Source organism: Ammodytes marinus (genome assembly GCF_949987685.1).
Source record: "Ammodytes marinus genome assembly, chromosome: 16".
NCBI lineage: Eukaryota > Metazoa > Chordata > Actinopteri > Uranoscopiformes > Ammodytidae > Ammodytes > Ammodytes marinus.
The window spans coordinates 24,491,508-24,513,799 of NC_137220.1; the positions used below are offsets into that span (position 1 = coordinate 24,491,508).

General features: G+C 40.9%; 2 protein-coding genes across 5 annotated transcripts in view; both read right to left on the reverse strand.

The window, feature by feature from the left end:
* Window positions 1-6,754: 6,754 nt before the first annotated feature.
* On the reverse strand, window positions 6,755-17,766 carry iqck (IQ motif containing K; the record flags this gene model as incomplete). The annotated part of the gene is made up of 8 exons (XM_080044616.1): window positions 6,755-6,942; window positions 10,021-10,132; window positions 16,010-16,094; window positions 16,345-16,422; window positions 16,599-16,651; window positions 16,745-17,053; window positions 17,492-17,619; window positions 17,715-17,766. 8 exons carry the CDS (start codon window positions 17,764-17,766, stop codon window positions 6,755-6,757), a joined length of 1,005 nt encoding a protein of 334 aa, XP_079900742.1.
* A 1,104-nt stretch (window positions 17,767-18,870) lies between these two features.
* sun1b (Sad1 and UNC84 domain containing 1b) overlaps window positions 18,871-22,292 on the reverse strand; it is a 29,991-nt gene continuing 26,569 nt past the window's right edge. For all 4 annotated transcript variants that reach the window (XM_080044121.1, XM_080044119.1, XM_080044118.1 and 1 more), the window contains 5 exons: window positions 22,158-22,242; window positions 21,547-21,662; window positions 21,060-21,227; window positions 20,484-20,576; window positions 18,871-20,377 (listed from right to left, as the gene is read on the reverse strand). In XM_080044121.1, coding sequence (XP_079900247.1) covers window positions 20,261-20,377; window positions 20,484-20,576; window positions 21,060-21,227; window positions 21,547-21,662; window positions 22,158-22,242 — 579 coding nt within the window. In that variant the 3' untranslated portion in view covers window positions 18,871-20,260. The remainder of the gene's footprint in view (window positions 20,378-20,483; window positions 20,577-21,059; window positions 21,228-21,546; window positions 21,663-22,157; window positions 22,243-22,292) is intronic.

Consider the following 22,292-nt stretch of genomic DNA (forward strand, 5'->3'; position numbering starts at 1 on the left):
CATCTATATGTTGAGTTTGTCATCCCTGGGCAGCCCACTGAACACCCTTCCTCTCTGGGTTTGACACATCCTTGCCTGTCTCCTCCTGATTTGTCTTGCCTTCAGAGCCGGCAGGGTGGATATTGGTTTTCACAGCTGTGACTGTGCAGTGACGCAGCATGCCTATGTATAGAACTTTATTCCCCTGATTAGAAAAATAAAAAAACAGTTAACTCTCGTTTCTGTAACCGAATCAGGAAGAAAAAGTTCAATAAAAGTGTCATGTTTGTAGTTAACTTTTATTTGGTTGTGGTGTTTTTTTTTCTATTTTTCTGGTAGTGACATTGTGACATATTTGATTATTCTATACAGCAGGGGTTCTCAACCTTCTGCAAGCTGGGCCCCCCCAAAGCTGGGTCATTGCAGTTGGGCCCCCCCACCGACCCTGACAACCCCCCCCCCCCCCCCCACACACACACACACACACACACCACCCTACACAGATAGATAGATAGATAGATAGATAGATAGATAGATAGATAATCTATTATTGTTATTATCACAAGGGCTAGGCGCAGTGGCGCACCTTTGAGTTGAACATTTAGGGTTGGGGTCCGGAAATTTCTTATATTTTAACGTTAAATTCTGGTGCACTTTAAAAGCTAATTATGAGATTGTATCAATGAGACACTGAGGAAATGTTTTTGTTTTTTTAAATCTCCTTAGAAGAGAAGAAAATAGTAGCCTAAATAGAACATACACAGAATAAATTCTACAATAGGTATACCTGTTATGAAAAAGCTTCACAAAACAAAGTCTATGATCAATGGGAAACACTGCTGTCTGACAACCCAGTTCAGAGAATGTTTCAACTATTGAGTCTTGGATTTGGAAAGTGGCCAGATTTAGCTCAAAATGCTACCTGCGATTAATGTGCTGTGCAGCCTGAACGCGGAGTTGTGTGTGTCTCAGTGGCGATTCCAGGAAATTTTGACTGGGGGTGGCCAAGGTGGGCCACAGAGCTAGAGTGGGGTGGCCATCGCACCCCTGAATGAATAGCATGTGATATGCTGTACAACCAATTCAAAGATGATTTATAATCCCAAATGCCCAAATCATGTTAGTATCCATTGTAATGTTTGTCAGAAAACTAAACCCCTGAAAGGGGGTCTGGGGGCATCCCCCCCAGAAGATTTTTTTGTGTTTTTAACATGTAATCTAAGCATTCTGGTGCATTCTGGCGAAGATAATAAAGGAAAAAGTCAATATTTATTTCAGTTCAGATGAATAGTAAAATTAGCAAGACAACATAACTTGCTAGCAGCCAGATGCCTAACAACTGGACAGAGGGACGGATGACAACTAGCTTCTGACCAAATATCTTGCTAAAAAAATAAACCTTTATTTATGAAATTCTGCCCTAAGAACATGTTACACTTGCTAACTACAAACTTAAATTTTTTTATTCAGATTTCAAAAATCTGCTGGGACACGTGCCCATACACATGCATGGGTGGCACGCATGTCACAAGCACACTTATGCTGTTTTCAAGACCTTTGCTGACCAGAGACCAGTTCTAGTGGCCACAGTCCTACCATTAATTCAGTACTTGAAAATTGCAAACTGATCTCATATCAGTGGATTGGAGTGTTTGTGTGATGAACTTGGCAACTACCTATCAAAAAAAGTTAAGAAAGAAAAAAATACATATCATCTCTGAACTAGGCTACATATCAGGAAAAAAATTGAAATTACAAAAAAAAAAAAAAATCTTAATTTTTTTTTTTTTTTTTTTCATCCCCCTCGCGCCCCCCCGGTAGAGTGTCCACGCCCCCCCGGGGGGGCGCGCCCCACCGGTTGAGAACCACTGCTATACAGCATCCAATATTTTTGCACTTTCATCTCCCATGAATATAAAGCTAGCGTTAGCTGTTTGCTAAGCTTAGCACAGAAACAAGAAACAGGAGCGATAAATGACCTTTACAGAAATGTGTGTACATTTCTAGAAAAAAAATATAGAGAATTAAAAAGACATGTTAATTAGTAAACTGTACAGGTGCTGCAGGACCCTTTGGACATATCCAGGCTAGGTGTTTCCCTCTGTTTCTAGTCTTTGTGCTAAGCTAAGCTAAACAGCTCCTCGCTTTAGCTTGATATTTGTGTTAGGCAGCTGTTTTCCTTTATAAATCACAAAATACAGTGGGGTATTTAGCAGCTATATATTCATCAGTAGCCTAAAATCAGAGTTAAAGAGAGTGAATACTGGACTAACTTTAATTCAGAAAGACTACTTCAAATGAATGCTTATGTTGTTCATCACTGCTGCATGTGAAAAATAAGCAACTGTTTGCTAACAAGTTATACCCATATTATCTTTAAAGGTGATGATATGCCAATGTACAGTTTTGTTCAGAAGTTGTTTCATCTGCCCCAAGTGGCCAAAAAAAGGAGTTTTGAAACCATTGTAGGCATACTGTTAAAACGAAGGAACATTGATTGATTGATTGATTGATTGATTGTCTTTATTTCGAACATGCAATAAAAAAAATAGATGAATAAATAAAAAACAAACAAAAGCAAAACAAAGAAATAGAATTAAAAAAAGCAAAAGAAAAACAGACATGCTCGAAAGGGGGTAGGAGGAAGTAAAAAACTTATCTAGTCCTACCCCTTAACAGATCAATTTTGCTTGGATAGATTATGTTATTAACATGTCAGTATAATAAAAAGCTATAATAATGCATATATACATGAGTACCGAATCATTTTGTGCATATATATATATATATACATACACATACATACATACACACACACACATACATATATATAATAAACAATCATATATATATATACTATAAACTATTTATATTACATTATAAATACCCATACATGTATATTGTAAGTTACTATACATATATAAATATTACAAATATAAATACAAATACCATGTATTCTACAAAACTACAGTCTACATATGTCCATGTTATAAAGGCTTTTCTAAATTTCTGTACTTTGTGAAGATGATGTCTTTATATCTGTTTTTGAACTGTCTTATGTTTTGGCTTTTCTGTACTTCCACACTTAACTTATTCCACAATTTTACTCCGTAGATGCTGATACAGAAGCTCTTTTTTGTTGTGCGTGTGTGGTGGACCTTGAAGTTCAGCTGTCCCCTTAACTTATAACGTCCCTCCCTTTCAGAAAACATTGCCTGTATGTTTTTTGGTAGCATATAATTTCTGGCTTTGAAGATTATTTGGGCAGTTTTGAATTCAACCAGATCAGGAAATTTGAGAGTTTTGGACTGTATGAATAGTTGATTAGTATGTTCATGATAATTTACATTATGGATTATTCTAATGGCTCGCTTCTGAAGAATATACAACGGTTGTAAAGAGCTTTTGTATGTGTTTCCCCAGATTTCTGAACAGTAATACAAATATGGTAATATTAATGAGTTATAAAGAATATGGAGTGATTTATTATTCAGGAAGTGCTTAGCTTTGGACAGGACTGAAATGCTTCTTGATAGTTTGGTTTGTATGTGTTTTATATGAGGTTTCCAGCAAATTCTGTCGTCAATGATTACCCCCAGAAATGTGTTTTCATATACCCTTTCTAAGTTTACACCCTCTATTTGTACCTCAATGTTTTCTGATTTTTTACAGTTTCCAAATATCATAATTTTAGTTTTATTTAGGTTTAGAGATAACTTATTTCTGTCAAACCATTTTTTTAGTTTGCTAATCTCTGCGGTCAATGTGGACAGAAGTTGCTGCAAATTTTCCCCAGAAACCAGTATATTTGTGTCATCCGCAAAAAGTATAAATTTTAGAGATTTCGATACATTGCAAATATCATTGATGTACAAGTTAAATAACAGTGGTCCCAGCACTGACCCCTGCGGAACCCCACACACGATGTCCAAGCATTCTGACTTAAATCCATCCATCATCACAAATTGTTGCCTTCTCTCTAAATAGCTCCTCACCCAATTCAAAACTACCCCCCGGATCCCATATTGTTCCAGTTTTGTAATTAATATATTGTGATTTATAGTATCAAATGCTTTTTTTAAGTCTATAAATGTCCCGATCGCAAATTTCTTATTGTCCGTGAAGTTAGTGATTTATTCTGTGAGTTCTGTTAAGGCTAGTGCTGTTGACCGGTTTGCTCTGAATCCATATTGACTGTCGGTGAGTAATTTGTATTTATCTATGAATTTGCATAATCTGTCTTTAAATAGTTTTTCAAGAATTTTGGAGAATTGTGGGAGCAGAGAGATTGGCCTATAATTTGTGAAGTGGTGTTTATTGCCAGTTTTGTACATCGGTATGACTTTGGCTGTTTTCATTTTATTAGGAAATTGTCCAGTTTGGAATGACAGGTTACAGATGTGTGCTAATGGTCTAGAGATACCCTTAATTACCCTTTTAACAGTTTTTATGTCAATGTCATCACAATCAATGGAAGTTTTGTTTTTGCATTTGTTTACAACATCTATAATTTCTTTCTCAAGAACAGGATTGAGGTACATTGAGCTGCTGTTTTTCTTAATAGGTGTATCATCATGAGCTAAAGTATCTGTCATAGGTATATTTTCCGCTAAATTTGGTCCAATGTTTACAAAATATTTATTAAACTGATTAACCACCTCTTCCATTTTATTAATTTTTTTATCATTTTCGCTGAAATACTGGGGGTAAGTGATATGTCTCGGGGTATCTCTAATCACATTATTTAATATGGTCCATATGCTTTTAATATTATTTTTATTATTTTCTAATATTGTACTATAATATTCTTTTTTACATATTCTGATAATACTTGTTAACTTATTTTTGTATTTCTTATATTTATTTTCTGCTTCCTTAGTTCTGTGTTTGACAAATTCTCTATATAGAGTATTCTTCTTTTTACAAGCATACAAGCAACATGGCGTGGGTGTTTAAATCAAAGTGTTTCTAGCCCACCGATACAATCAACTCAGACTCTCAGTGTGTTAACACAGTCGTCTTCTACACTTCCACCTTCAGGCTGGATTCACAGAGCAGAAGCCAGTTGTTTTCTGGCTTTGCTCTGACAGCCTGGTGCCCGCTCCCTCCTGCTGCTGTGTGATCCGGTTTCAGACGGGCCCAGTGCTGCCAGACTGCTTGGAGCTGGCTGCACTATCAGATGTCCCCAGAATGAAATGGGCTGTTTTATCACGTCACCCAGTGGGCAGCTGTCTCCCAGGCATCCACATACCTGCAAAGGGAGATACATGACCCTGTGCATGCCTCACTGTGAAGGCAGCGTGCATGAGTGACTGGGATGGTCAGGAAAGCCGTTCATCAAAGGAACGCCGCCTCCCTCTCTCTGCAGAGACACTGGAGGAGAAACCACTAGTATCCTCTCAGGTACAGATGGACTCATTGAGTAGTGGAAATGTGCCAGGAGTGCACTTTATTCAGTTTAATTGACACACAGTCAGGAGAAGACAGTGATAACCTGCAGTTCTTTTCCTGTCGGCACCAAGGAGAACGAAGAATAACTGCACAGTCCGTTGAAAGCTTGCAGCCTTTTTATTACGAATCTGTCTGCGTATCACATTTCATGAACTTTCCGTGACTACTTTCAAGATGATGTTTGATTGCTTCCATGAGCAAAGACAACAACAAAAAGACAGCTATGGCGCTGGAGTCAGCAGGGGCCATGTAATATGTCTCCCTTTCAGGTACATGGTGCAAAAGATCAAAACCAAAATAATAAAAAATTAAAATATTCTAACTTAATATTTAAAAAAAATAAAAAAACATGAAAATTCATATACAAAACTGAAAATATTAGACAAGTACATCATCATACAGTGTCTTATTTTTATGAAGAGAATTTATATATTGATTGTGATGCTTGCCTAATGAGTGGATGTTTTTCTATATAAAAAGGTCATTACTTTTCTAACTTGCCAAAAAATCGACATGGTGGAAATATTAATATAATGGTAACAAAGTTAACATTTTTATCCGGGACATTAATTATATTTTCAATAAAATAGATATGTAATAATGTTAAACGTATATCTTGTTAAATAGTAATATCCAACTTGCCTTACTGAAGCTAACATTCAATGCACATAGTGTCAGGAGATACATAAAAGACGGTAATTAACAGGTGTAAAATAGCGAAATCTGAGGAGAATATTGAATATTCCTTTCTGCTGTCAGAATTATCTGTGATTTTTTGACAGGGTTATTACCTGTTCTGATAAACCGGATAGAAGATGCTGCTCAGAGTCACCTTTCAAATATATAACCTCTTCTGTGGAGTGATATTTATATACGGAAATGACAAGGCAAGGAAATACAATTTGGTTATGTTAGCTAGAGGTGCTCAGAGGAAATATTAGTGGTTTTTACGACATGCTTCACTCCCGACAGTATAATAATATGTGAACCGTATTATACGGGTTTCAATTGTTGGTTGAGGCTCGTAAATCCATCAAAAAAGCAATAAAAGCAATCAACTAATTAGACACAGATCTCAGACCATAAATCCCTGCCCTGCCGTACCCAATTGGTTACAGGCGTTTTTAATGGCTTGTTTGAGTGATCATTTTGCTCAGTTTGACATCAACCTAACAGAGTTTAATAGCCTTTAAAAAGCAGAAAAGCCTTGTAGACAGGGCTAATGATTTCAGTTACATTACCACCAGTCTAGCTCAGGTTCAGAGCTCCCAAAAGACTGAGACACTGCAGTCAGCGATTTGTCACCAGGCAGGAAATCAGTCACTCATGGTGTGAAGGACATTTTATCCACGCTGTGCAGGCTGGGGGTGAGCCGCTCACCGGCCTCGGGGGTCATCTGCGGGGTGGGGGTGTGGACCACCGTGCTCTGGGGGGTTGGGGAAACTACCTGGATGGACACATCTGAGTTGCCGGGCTGGGGGCTTTCTGGACGATCTGTCATGGCAGAGCCCACTGGAGACAAACAAGAGCTGCATCATTAATATGAGCAGGTTCAACAGAGGAGAAACAAAGAGTGAACCTGTTTAACAAACCATGATTCAGCCAGGAACTGACACTTTCTCACTGTGACAGCTGCAAGGTTATTGTGGTGGCCTTTTGTTATCTGCCAGTTAAAGGCAACTGGTTTGACAGTATGGAAGTGAAGCTTTGATGGATAGACTGACTTTGTATGCAGTTTATATCACAACAAGATCCACGGACAGGTTGTTAAATAAATGTCTGTGAAAAGTTCTTTCACACTATTTACACGTGAATGACTGTAACTGTCGTTTTTATAAACGCTGATTACATCTGTGAGGCGCATAGACACCATCTGCAGCATCAACATCTGGCCTTTAATATCTTAAAATGAACTTCTGCATCTCAACACCATAAACATGGTTATTATAATAAATTGATTAGATGAATAAAATGCAGGATGCGACATGTGCCAGACTTGGGTATAATAAACTGTAATTGACACATTTATGTTACCATACATTACATTAGTTATACTGTTTTTATCCATCACAATATCACCATGCTTGGACTGATGATAAACACACAACATGGCGGACTACAGTCAAGGACAGTCATGTGGTGATAAATGAGCTGCTGAGCGCCACACCTGCCCAAAGAGCCATGGCCTTTAGCCCTTGAGGTACCGTCCTGCATCCGCTCTCTCCCGGCTACATTTCTCTCTCCCCCTTTTGTTTTTCTCTTTTCCCATCTCTGACTTATTCTGATTTCAGAGTGTGACACGTGAAATGGTAGAAGAGGTATCGCATGCCGGTCTCCTCGGGTCAGATGAGATGAGTGCAGCTGTTGCTGGAGCGTGCATACAGTAGGGAGGGGGCTTCCTTAAATAATCTCTCTCTCTCTAAACTCACCCTCTCTCTGCCATAGTCATTAAAACATAGGTCATTTATGTGGAGGTGCTGGAGGGCAGCGCTCGCTTCATTCCATCCAAAACAACAAACAAACTGCAACTTCAGCATCAATCTCATCCCTGCCCCTAACTCCCATGTTTCTGGTTCCCCTCACAGTCTCATCCATTTGAGATTTTGGCAAAGAGGTCAGAAAATGGCCTCCAGTCTCGGCAAACTCTCTTAGTATACTCGCTCAGACACACACACACACGCACACGCACACGCACCCACGCACGCACGCACGCACACACACACACACACCCACACCCACACACACACACGCGCACACACAATAATGTCACGTCAGCAGTAGCTGTGCAGTAGCAGTAGCATCAGCTAACAGCAGCAGAACAGTGTGGCTTTGGAAGAATGTTCGCCGGGCAGCGAGAGCCTTTGTTGTGTGGAATGTGTCAGTGTGGAAGTAACCTGTGTTTATGATGCCGTTATTGTTTGTGTGTGACAAAAACAGAGATGCTACGATGACCATATTTACAGTGCAAATTGGAGTCTTGTGTATTTGTCATGAGCTATATGCACATTCATTTAAAAGTGGCAACATTATTGGGATGGATGGGATCCATGACTGTTTTTTTTAAAGGGGCCACTTGTCTGGCTAACCCATGGAGAACTATCACCCGACTCTACTGTTAATCACTTAGTTCTATAGCTACTTTAGCTGCCATTTCAAAAATCTAACTGCTAAGTGCCAAACACCAATTAAATAGATCATTTACCTTCAAAAGAGACGTATTCCCCTCAAGATTTAATGAAGAGCAACCCAGAGCTATAGAAGAGTAGATATTGGACCATGACTGAACAAATGCTATTGTTGTTCTCTATCTGCTGGATGTGTAAATAAGTTCTGTTTGAGTGGACTGAATATCAGTGGGCTTATTGCATGTTTTTAAGCTCAGTCTAGCCTGCAGCCATGCTAGCTGCTCTGTGAGGCCAAATGCTAATGCTTTCACGGCAACCAAATCATAATGACAATGCTAACATCACATGCTCATTTTTAGCAAGTATAAAGTTTTTAAGGTAATAATTTTAGGTTAGCATCATGACATACTAGTGTTTGCTATTTAGCACAAAACAAAAAGTTACAGCTGAGCTAAGGCTGATGGGAGTGTGTTATCTCTGCAGGTATTTTGTCACAAATCACCTCCTGGCGATGGCAATTGAAGATCCCTATACCTTTCATCTAAGTCATGACGCTTCATCCTCTATGCACTTTGGATACCTGTACAAAATGTAATCGCAATCCATCACATACTGTAGTTATGAAAAAATGTCCTTCTGGAAATAGTGGCGCACTGATGGACTGACATCGCCATCCTTTGAGGAGAATACACATCAAACTAATTCTATTTGTGTGTTTATTTACTAACCCTTTTGTACCTATATTACCACCTAGAATACTTGGGATTACAATGACTACTCTCTGTGTGTTCAAGGACAAAGTTGTCACTTTCATTGCCTAACGCCAGTCAGTCCCACTGGACGAGGGCCTGCATTCTCAGCTGCTGTGCTCTGTCTTTCATCTCCAGACACGCACATGCACACATACACACACACAACACTCTGCATCTCTGCTCTGTCTTCACATGTACTGTATACCCAGTCTCCATCCTTTGCTCCAAGCCAGCAGACACTTTCTTCTCTCTTCTTCTCCTCACTCACTTCCCCTATCTCACTCCTCGTTCTCTCTCTGTGTGTGTCGCTGTTCTCTGAATCCTCATCTCTCGGATTTAACTCCAAAGCATTGTTTGGGATGAATACTGTATCTCTGCAACCCATGTGTGTGTGTTATTGTGAATGCTTCAGACATGTTGGTGTGGATTGCACTGTATAGGTGGATATCTGTGCATTGTAGCTTGTTTGAAAGGAATGCTAACGTGTGTTGGCTTCCTGCCTGCCTATCTATCAACAGCTGCTGTCAACTACAGGAGACAATACAAGATCAATGGTATGGTGTTGTCAGCGAGCCTCAGGCCTGGTGTTCAGTGATACCGTTTGAATGTGTGTGTGTGTGTGTGTGTGTGTGTGTGTGTGTGTGTGTGTGTGTGTGTGTGTGTGTGTGTGTGTGTGTGTGTGTGTGTGTGTGTGTGTGTGTGTGTGTTCTCACCTCGGCTCTCTCGTTGGGCCCAGAACTTCTCAACAGTTTTGGCAATGTCACGGTTCTCTCTCAGTTCTTTCTGCCACCGGCGCAGCTCCTGCACATCTGGGCGTGCCCTGATCTATAAGACATGCAGCAAAATGAGCACAGGCAGCACATGCATACATTCACATTAGCAAAACATCAATAACTTAATCAAGCTGCAATCAGTATTGGTAACCTGCCAGTGCGGTTTGAAATACCCATATGATTTGTATTGGGCATATCAGCCTGTGTAATTAGAAATGGCCTCATTTCACAAAGCCCACAACCTCAATACATTATACTCTGCTATTGCCCGCTCAAATATGTCCAGTTCACAACGCTGATGCATTAACTTCACTTATGCATATTATATTTTTCAGTTCATATTAAGTGTTAAATTGACATGACTTTCTTTGTTTATTAACTTTGTTTTCCTTGTTTATTTCACTGTTTTTATCGTATTGTACCGTGGCATATTTGGTTATCTATACTTTTATTTAATTGATCTGATTATTGTATAATAAGGTTTTAATCTTGATATTCCCATGTAAAGATTATTTTTCTTTAGTTTGAACATGTGGTAAGTTATGAATCGCAGCTTAAACAATGATGCAACAAATGCGTGACATAGATATGAACCTTGTTTAAAGGGCAGATGTGTGTGTGTGTGTGTTTGTGTGTGTGTGTGTGTGTGTGTGTGTGTGTGTGTGTCCCATCGTGTGTTATGTAAATGATACAGCACACTTATATAATGAGCTCTTGTGGATACTATAAGTCTGTCCCTGGTATTGTGTGGGTAAATGGGTCAAATTCTGCTGCAAATTAATGTCAATAAGCAAGCAGCCTCTGATTTGTCAATGTCTGTAGTTAGAATGAGTTATGCTTTTGATCTTGGAGGAACCCCCTGTAGCAGTGTGTTTGTGTGGGCTGCTGGCTTCCCTAAGATATTACTTAACAGGATTGCTGTTTTGGATGAATAAAAAAAAAAGAAATGCTTCTTTATTTCATCCTCTACTCCCCCACTTACTCAGCCTCCTTCAACCTCAACTTTCTCCCTAGTGCCTGCTTGAATGGCGCCCATAGTGTTCCCATTAGCGCTGGGTATGAAAGTGGGCGTATTATATAAGCCTGGCAATGGGTTGAGGAATGGGCAAGTCTAGTGGGCTCCAATAGTTAATTTACCGGGTGTCACAGCGCCGCAACAGCCCCTCTGCTGATGGGATCAACCCATAGAAATGGTAATGAGGGTCATGAGGGATGGAGGGACGGGTGTGTGTGTGGGGGGGGGGGGGGGGGGGGAGGGGACTCCGTTGTGTGTGTCTATTTGTGTACGGTGTGGCCATTCCTAGTCCAAATCACTGCATTGGTGTCCTGCTGCAACCTCATACCTTCAGTTCTTTTTATATTGCTGCCAGCTACTTACTAAATGGAAACATTTAACAGCCATTGGACCCCCACAGGCAATGTGTTATAATGTGTCACACACAAAGACAAAAATCAAAGTCTCAGTTCTGGGAAAGAAGGCTTTTTGAAAATACAAGCTTTCTGCAGGGGTTCTGACAGTTTGTGTGTGACAGCAGGAGAAAAAGAGCTGAGTGAGTGCGTGTGCGCGCATGAACCTGTCTGTTTGCATGAGCACAGCTGATTAGCAGGGGTGTGTTATTGTTTTAGATGTGTGCATCAAGGAAGGTATGTTTGTGTCTCTGTATGCTGTGTTTAAGATTAAACACATTTGAACATGATTTTCAACAGCAAATAATATGCTTTTCATCAATTATTCCTTTCGTCTTAACAATGGATGAACCTTTCAGATAGAACAGTTTCTTGTTGCTACAGTCGTCCATGTCACTGAGTCTGGTTCAGTGAGCATGTGAGTCCGGCCGGCTACATGCATTCACACGCATTATTTAGCATGCAAAAAGACAACTACAAACAAACAGACGCATTCCAAAATCACACGAAACCCCATATCGCAAGCAGAAACCCCCACACTCACAAAGCACACATAAAAACGCGTATGACAACAACCACACACACAGTGACACAAACTGTGCACACCAAAGCCCTCTCACACACACACACACACACACGCACACGTCAATCCTACTACAGAGCCTTTCAAGCTGCCTTTCCTTTTTGTGCAAAGCTGCCTGTGAGACTGAGCTCCTCTCCCAGTCTCACACTCCGCAGCAGCACAATGGAAGAACAGGCTGCAGTCACATCACCAGCAACACTGACACGCTGCATAAAGACATGGCCACCACAGCCTCTTCCATCCAGGCTTCAACCTCCACCCACCAATCCATCATCTTTTTGTTGACCATCCATTTGGGCTTGACCAGCTGTGATCTGATTGATGCATTTGAGTTTTGATTTCATTTATTGTGAATCTACGGTCTTTTCATAAGAACACTTAAAAAGGTCAATTCAATTCAAACCACTCTTTAGATTACAGATGTATAGGACTACTGGAGTAGGCCTTTTCATGCTATGATCAGTCCATCTCATCCTGGGCCAGTGTGTCCGTACAGACCTCTATAGGAGGGGGAAGGGAGGATGAAGCAGAGCCACTGCTGGATGTCCTGAGTGCCTGTGACATATTTACATGAGTGTCACTGTCAGTGCCAGTGGACCTTCACCGACTCAACACGGGAACTCAATTCCGACTGTTCATCTCTCGCTGCCCTGGGATCATTCAGCTGGAATCACAGACCTAGTTCTGCTGTTGACTTCACAGCTCTCTCGCTCTCTCTTTGTGTGTGTGTGTGTGTGCATGTGTGTGCGCGCGTGCATGTGAGATTCTTTCAACAACTCTATTAGTTTATGTCAAGTAGAATACACTCAGCACACACAGTGTCCTACTTTTAGACAATAGCTGGGACTGCAAGTGGAAGAAGACCTCCCTCAGACAAGTGGAGACTGTTATATTGTGTTTGCTTACCAGATGATTTATAAAAATAGGTTTCACACTTGATAGACAACTAAAATACCAGTCAACATAAAGTGTATGACCCTATGTGGCACATATAGCGCCATTTAAATGAAAACAAGTTAGGATTTCAAAGCCATAAATTGACATTTGTCAAAGCAGCTTATTAGCTAAGCTTTTCTGTGTAGGTCTACCACTAATAAGCTCAAGCCAGCAATTGGTTGGATGTACAGACAGGGCTACGCTATTCTGTGCTATGGCCAACCCAACCACAGTGGGAGTATGCTTAATTAATGTGAAAATAAAGACAATGGAAATCATTATGATAAAAGCCTGCTTCTCTGCCAACCACAAACCCCAAAGTATTTACAGATCCTAATTGTAATGCCTATTTATTACTCAGTAGCCACATTACTCCATCTAAGCTGACTGGTCCCGAGAGCCTGGGAGGACTTAGTGAAGTGTGTACATGTACATATGTGTTACACTGGCAGGCATGGATGAATGGATTAGAGTTGGGCTAAGGCACACAGTCAAAAGAAGATTATATAATATTTTTAGACCCATAGTTGTACGTGAGCAAAACAAGAAATAATTGTTTTGTCTGCATCATAGATGTGAGTGAGTGAGTGAGTGTGTGTCTGCCGCTGCTCATCTTCAGTCCTAAACATGTTTTGATGAAACGCATTAATAGTGGAGGGCTGAAACTCCAATCTACAAAAATATCATCCTTCCTTGCTTCCTGCCTCTCATTCGTTTGTCTGTCTGTCTTACACACACACACACACACACACACACACACACACACACACACACACACACACACACACACACACACACACACACACACACACACACACACACACACACACACACACACACACACACACACACACACACACACACACACACACACACACACACACACACACACACACACACACACACACACACACACACACACACACTCTCTGCAGTCTGCAGTCAGAGCTGCGTCAGGAAGGTTATATAACAGCAGAGGGTGTAGAGAGTGAGGGGGAAAGAGGGGAAGAGGGTGAATAGAACAGAGTCTATTGATAAAGGAGGAATTTTGCCATTTTAATCAAATGTACATTGGGATAACTATCACAGAAAATACATATTACAATTGTAAGTGAAGTATTCAAAAAGAGAGCTCATATTCATCATCGAGTCAAATGGGTTTTGAGTGTTTTTTTACAGCCAAATCCCGTAATCCTATTATACTCTGATAAACCCTCAAAACAATATATAGTATTTAAAAATATGACTGAATATGTGGAAATATAGTTCAGACGTTGATATTCAATTGGTGAGTCATGATGTCTTGAGTTGAGTTTTGTAAGCATGCATTTATAATGAGAAAAAATCTCTTGCATGCTCGCATTAAAAAAAAACGAAAGAAAAAATATGTGTACAGGACATCCACGTTTGCACGTCACAGGGCAACCAATGAACTTTTACAGTGCGCCGATGCATCCCAGATGACTGTTTGAGCCGATGTCCTCTGCTCAGCTGCCCACTGAGCTGTTAACCGCTGTTTTTCATTCCAGCCAAGGTAACAACAGCAGCCTTGACACAACACAACGCCTGTGTGAGGACATTGCTTCAGTGCCTGCCCAAAAATATCTCCACCCAGTGAATCTTAAATAAATCATGTCCTTAAGAGCCCAACCCACAACTTTGGATCCTAATTGTTCTGCGTTCACAGCCTCCCCATGCTTCTCAGGGAGAATGTATTTTACAAGGCTGCATGTCCCTCAATCTCGCTCCCTTTTCTAATCCGAGACCACCCTGCCACATCATCATGCCACTTTTACTCCTTTTTGTCATCCATCCATCTGAAAATCCTACCCATTCTCCCAGCACAGACTGTGTGTCTCTATCTGGCTGTGTGATCCCTTGGGGTGCCGAGCTGCAGTGCCATCAGTGGCCCTCAGTGAACCTTTCTTAGTTCAGGGTAAACTCAGTGAGGAGTGACAGGCGCCTGGCTCACTGCTGCCACCTCATGTGAGCAGAGGCCAAATAGAGTTTTTGTTGTTACAGAAACAAAGAGGAAAAGAGGAAGCGTTGCCCCCTGCTGGTGCAAAAAAAAGAACCAAACCTGGATGAATGCACACACAGATACAATGCGTCTTGTCATGCACACACAACTACATGCAACAAAAAAAAACAGGGTTTCAAATTACTCAAACGCCATGTAAATGCACCGGACAGCACAGCTGGAATCTTTTCCTCTCAATGCTTTATGAAGCTGAATCCTCCCACAGGCACCAAGGATAAGACACAAAAAAAGAAGAGCTTTCTTTTGAGACAAACAAGCCTCCACTGCTTACATCAAACTGGGTTTATCTGCGAGCGTGGAAGAAATGGCTGCTGATTGCCTCTGGTATAGCGTCTATTTATATCCCAGTACAGAGCACTCCAGACCACAACACACACACAGGAAAGAATTAAAGCCCAGCATCACTGATGATGACATAATCAAGCTGCTGAATGAAACTGCAGTCCCTGTGGAAGAGGGGCTTTTCAGCGGGATGGGATTATACAACGAGATGACACTTAGGCCCAAGCACGAGCAGGACGGTGCCTGTTGTATCCTAACAGAGCTACACACACACAACAATGCTGGCAGAGTCAATGTGGTCTGTGAGGTAATTACAGCGTTACGTTTAGATTTCTACTTCAAAAATGAATCCCCCTTTTACAAACACACACTGCAACGTCTTCATTCAATGTGAAATGTGCTAATTAGTGTTAGCCAGTCAGGCATACAGTAGCTATAGTTATGTCAAGTGCTACCTTTCGTAAACATTGTAATGTAATGTGCATCCAGCGCTAAGCAACCTTTTTCTCCCAGCCTTTTCATTTGAAATTTCCCACTTTCTGTTATTACTTTTCTCTGAAGCATTTCAGGCCAGGGTTGGGCCCATTCCACCCCCCCCCCCCCCACACACATCTGTCTACAAGCCCCTTAATATACATTTAGACTAACCCCGTTTTGCCTCTAGTCGTGGCATAGTTTACCTTGTATCCCCTCCAGAAAGACTGCATGATCAGAGCAGCCTGTTCCTCGCTCAGCAGCAGAAACAGAGGGATGGGAGGCCGGGGACTGAAGTAGGAGAGAGAGAAAGAGAGAAATATGTGAAAGCAGGCAAAACATGGGGATGTGTCACCTTCCCCTGCATCGTTATTATCTGAATCATTATTCTTCAAATGAATGTTTGTTCTATACTTTAGAGACAATGGAGAGTGGACAGCAAGCTGGTGATCATGAAAATCCAGACCCCAAATAAAACATGGAAGTTTAATGAGGTTTAAAACATTGAATGAACAGGTGCAAGGATTGAGGAGACACTCACTGTGTGCTGAGTAAGTCCTTGACAAAGGGGATGTCATTGAAGGTCACCGGGGCTTGTTTTAGCCTGCGGGGGTTATGGCTAGGAGAGAGGAGAAAATGGATGAATGCATGAAAAATTACAACAGCTCCAATATATTACATTTGATACGATTTATAGGTTGAGGTGAAAGAGCTATCTGTGTGTGTGTTGTCTGTCTGTCTGTCTGTCTGTCTGTCTGTCTGTCTGTCTGTCTGTCTGTGTGGTGGAGCTCTTACTTGTAAAGCCACTCAGTAAGGAAGTCGCACGGGTTAAATGCGGTTATTTTTCTCTGCAACACAAAAGATGAGGCAATCAACGCCATACATCAAGTTTCAAGTTCTGTCTTTACAGATGAATTTGTCAAAATCCAAAAAATTCCGACCTGGAAACAGCCTTGTTTCTGGGCTTCTTTCACCAAAGCCTCCAGTGCAGGCAGCAACAGCGGGAACACTCTCCTCTCTAAGAATCTGGCGACAGGGCCTGAAAAATACAAATATATGAACAACAAGGAGCAGGATGGTAGAGATATTTGCATACAGCTGTACCCATCCCTCTTACGGCTGTGTAGCTGTGGAGGGGTTGATAGGCGCCTCTGGTTTGGAGATTGATGTTTTCCTAACACAGAGGAGCTGGTGAGAGCAGGGCGGCAAAGAGGGGGGTCAAAGTCTAGAGGATCATCGTCCACAAACACCTGATGAAAAGCAACAAGTCACCCAGGGGATTCTCCAAGATTAGATACATTTCAATTTTGGCACAATATGTAAAAGTGTCAAGAGTGGACTGTTTCACACGTAAGGGAGGTCTGTTGGGAAATGCTTTCTATAGTTAATAGGGGATTTTTTTGGTTGAAGTTTTACACAATTTGTAATGGAACACTTGGCCAAATTTTTCGCACAGGTTTTCTACATTCAGTATTAGGTATTGCACAATCTTGTTTTCGATAATCGAATATCCTTACTTTCATTTTTAATTTATAGGCCTATATTTTTGTATCACTACCCTTCCTTAAAATGACCGTACACATTCCTCATTATTTCATGCATGGCAGAGTGTTTCTTCAAGATTTATTTATTTGATAAGATCCAAACTAATGAGACACACAACACGGTGAGCTGAATGATGGGCTGACCTCGGCTGTGGAGAGTCCATAGGAGAGCAGTGAGTGTGTGGTGGCGCTGTACTGGGGGAGCCCGGTGCTTACCGATCTGCCGTCTGTCCACACAGCAGCGGGAGGACTGGGCTGCTCAGCTTCAAACTCTCAGGAAGACACATTCAAGAAAACTACGTTTATTTGAGGCTGTTTTTAAATTCACAACAGCGCTTCAAACAAAGACACAACATTATCATCTTACCTTCGCATACTTGTTGCCAAAGAGATGTTTGGGCTCCGACCGTCTCTGCCATTATTATGGACGTGGTTACCAGGGACTCGATGGTTGCTAAGGAAGTAATCATGCCTGTGACTTCCGGTGTGAATAACGCGCAGATAAATCATCAGAGCAAACGACTTGTCAGAGATGTTCAAAAACCATACATAAAAAAAATAAAATAAGATTATCTGTATAGGTGAATAAAAATCGAGTCCAACTTTAGGGAAATGATTAACGTAAACGTGTGACTCCATGGCCTTCTTACGGATACTGACACAATAAACAACGACGTGTTTTGCAACTGAAACTGCTCTAAAAACTATTATATTACTAAATAAATATTTTATTATTAATTATAAAATATATTCAATGTAGGAAATAATCGCTGCAGTTGGACAATTCCATGCTTCCATTTTGCAGTTCCGTTATTCGCTGCCAGAGGGCAGTATAACTTTGGCCTACAATAGTGAAGTCTACTTGTAGGCCTATATGGCCATTACAAATCAATAGCCTATCATAAAAAAGAGTTACTTTGGTAAGGCCTTTAACTTTTGGGTTGTTGTTTGTTTTTCACCTTTTCAAATTAATAGTCAGAGATCTTCTTAGGCTATCATAGTCAATGCCAAAATCTAAGATCAAGTGTATTTCTTTTCAGGAGTAAAAGATACAGCTTTAAAATCTAAGAGTTTACAGAGTAGCCTACCAGATTATTGTACCACAATTAACATAATAATGTTATATAATGTAATAATGGTACTTATGTGCTCCTCGCTGTTGTATTGTAAAACAATTAATCTCTAAAGGTATAGACCAAAAGTAAACCTGTGGATGAAGAGGACATTATAACCTTCGTATTAGACCATGATTATGTTACTCAGAAAAGTTCTTCAAAATTAAAATCTTTATTGGAATACATTCCAAAGCAGTTAAGTCATCTCATGACTGAACAAAAATAGCCATTTATCTTAAAAAAGTCCCAAGATGGTTCCAAAATGCACTGAACAGCTTTTGACAAAATATACATTGAAGTAACTCACATCTTGCAGTCACCAATTAACTTGTTAATAAATAAGATTGTGAACAAAATATTTTTTTATACATAAACATTTTAGACCCCCCCCCATATTTTCAAACAAAATGTATGACTATACACCCCCCCCTTTTTTTTAGACAAATAGTGACGAGCTGTGCCAAAAATATTCCTCTAACAAGTTGTTGCAGTGCATCCTTTGACATTATTAACAATCCCCCAAAAAAGAAAAAGCAAAACATGATGAGTAACGGTAAAAATAATGGTAATAATAAAAGGAAGATTTTTTCAAAAGCAACACTGATAAAAGCAGATATCATAAAAGGACCGACTATAAACAATGAAATTTACAGTTTACATTCCTTCAGGGTTAGAGGACAGAGGGAGCCCATTTGAGGAGGACGTTTAATAACTGAGCCCGAGGGAGAGTCTCCTCTTGATAGAGACAAAGGAAGAAAATATCACACTCTTGTCTACAGGAGTAGTTATGTTATTTAGCTTTCAGCATTGAGTGGTGGTAAGTTGGGATCCAGGCAAAGGACACAAAACCTACAGAGACGACGCGTGTCTCATGTAAATCCATGATTGGTTTCAAAGTTATTGTTAAGAAAGAGTCTCATGCGAGGATGAATCCTGGAGTCCTTCTATGACCATACACATATTTTGTACATAATGAAGAGCCTCCTAATACTCTGAACACATCAATCTCAGGTCAGTGGTTATATTATGTTGCATCAAGCTTCGTGAAAACATTCAGGCCCTGTCCATAGGCATCATGTTCAGTTCCAAAAGACAGAAAGTTATGGCTGTGTGGATGCGCGATGCTGAGCCTTCAATGTAGTGAAGCTTACACAGTATCAACCCACTGCTGGTGTTGTCCAGTGCTGCAGGCTGCCCAACAGCTCAGTTAAAAGTCATTGCAGAGACTTGACGGCAAAGATGGGAGTGACATGCCTGGACATTGTCACAGGCAAACAGTTTGATACTGAAAATAGAAGACCAACAGCAGTTCAAAGTAGATTAAGAACTGAACTTAAATAGCAGACCAAGATGCAGTGTGTGAGGAAATGGTGGAGATGAGTCTGTGATCCCCCATTTCAAGTGTCCACCTCCCTATAGGAGTGGGAGGTGCCAAGAGTGGGGGGAATAGATTTGTCCGCTCGGTGGAGCCTGCTGCCCCTCAAAAGGCTGGATTCAGTGCAAGAGACCTTTTTATGAAAAGGGGACTGGGAGTTTTAGCTTCCTTCCATGGTTCCATTACTCTTCTGTGATCATTTCCCATACAAACTTTCCTGCGATTCTTTCTAAATTTCTCTCGTGATTCAGTCTGGTCACACATTCCTTTAACAATCCACCGCTTCTACGTCTTTCATGTCTTTCATACGAAAACGTCCACAAAGTCCTGCAGAGTCCCCCTCCGGGTTTAGTAACAAGTTGGCCAGAGCTATGTACAGATAGGGTGATATGTCGTATACGAGCACGTGTGGTGGTCGTTGGTTCACTGAGGCCGAGGTTCTCCGTGGACTCTGAAGCGGTACATGCAGGTGTATTCTGGATGACCCCAGTTAGACAGCACCCGTACCTCCATGATCTGAAAGGCCCTCTCATTCTCCTCCTGAAAGAAAAGAGAGGAGATATTCACATGTCGTATTAGAATATTAAATAATAAATAAACCCAACCTGATTTGTATTTTTCAACACAAAGAAGCGCTTTCAGTTACCATAACGGGAAAGGTTTGCAGTGACTCCCCATCGTCCTGGTATACGTAGTGTCCCAGCAGCTTCCCTTCTTCCTGGTACTCATCATCTAGACCCTGTGCACAAAACCAATATGGGGCGAGAAAAGGCATTGGTCACTTGTGCTTTTACTGGATTAGAGACTCCAATTTTAAAGACATTAGCTGGGTTCCAATACCCATACTATTTAGTATTGCATAAAAAAGATTTAGGATATTCCGATTTGTGTGGCCAGATTTAGTATGGTTAGAAATACCCGGATGTTTACTACATTCGGTAGAGATTTTTAGTGTTGAAAAAAGCATCCTATTTGGGTGATTCTGAGTGTGCACTGGAAGTGATCACATCGACGGAGCCTCCATATGAAAACAAACGATATAAAAGCAAGAGGCAAGATCAAGGCGCACTGTTATGATGAAATAAATAAGTACAAGTTTGTCCCAAGTGTATGCCTACTGCATCCTAACTAGATTCTTTTTATGATCAGATGTAGTATGTAGAATAGAAAAAAGAAAGAATATGCGATTTGGACACAGGGATTGTGTGAAAGTGATTCTTACATAAACAGTGAAGTTGCGTGGTGCGCTGGTGATGCTTCCGGTGGGAGACAGGGCTTTGGGGATGTGCTCCATGCAGAAGGATGTAGGCAGGATCCTCAGGGACAGTCGGATCACGAGGTAGCCCTGGGAGCCTTTGAACGCCCAGCAGTTTCCTGGGTACACATCGGGCTGAGGAGGGGAGACATGCCTAAATGAGTTTCATAACAGCAGCCAGGACTTCCAACTTCTGTGTTCCAGCTAATCAATTCATTTCGCACTAATAAAATAAATCACAACAGTTTTTGGTTCAGGTGTGTCTTCAAACATTAGTTAAGTGCCCATATATATTTAAAAACATATGGATCATATTGCACATTAGAAGACATTTAAAACCCCCTTATTTGATGTTAAAGAAATACTCCCCAACATCAATCTGAAGCTTATACTAGGCTCCTGCAAGTTAGTTAAATCAAGTTGATATCTTCCAAAGTCACAGGGTGAGGCTCACCTGGATGACAACCCGCGGGGACTGGGAGAAGTACCAGAGAGGCAGGCCGAACAGACTCATGAGGGCCGTCTTGGTCTCGTATGTCTCCGAGCAACGAGTACTGAGGATGCTGCCACCTGAATGCACACACACACAAGGGTTCATTACTTAAAGGTGTTTTGACATTTTATTTATTTTAAATACATTTATTTTTTATTTTATTTTATTAAAATTGTATTTATTTTATTATACAAACTACAAATAAGTGGACTAAAAGAGAGGCTAATGTAAAAAAAAACGTCCCCAGCCCAAATCAAACCAGAGTTTCTGATTATATGGAGTCTTTTAACTCCTATGCTACCAGAACAAAAAGTGGTAGGTCAGCAGAGTGCTCAGTAACAACATGACAATGGAGCAAGAGCCTTTGCTGTTAAGACCTTGTTATCCACGAGCCTGGTTCATGCATGCACACTCATTACGCAAGAGATACATACATTAGAGCACGGTATAGAGTTATGGAGCGACTAGCTTGCTTATCCCTTTCACCCATTATAGGGTCGACTACTACAAATAAATAAATAATTGGCCCAGGATGGAGTGTCACAGACATCGATATGAGGCTCCTTTCTTACCTCCAGACTCCAGGGCGTAGTCCACCTGGCCCGTTCGATCCTGGGAGTAGAGTCTCAATGCGTTTTGGACAATCAGCTGCACTTGCTGGGGCAGAGACACAAACACAGGAGTTAAAGGAGAAATAAAGGCCTCAA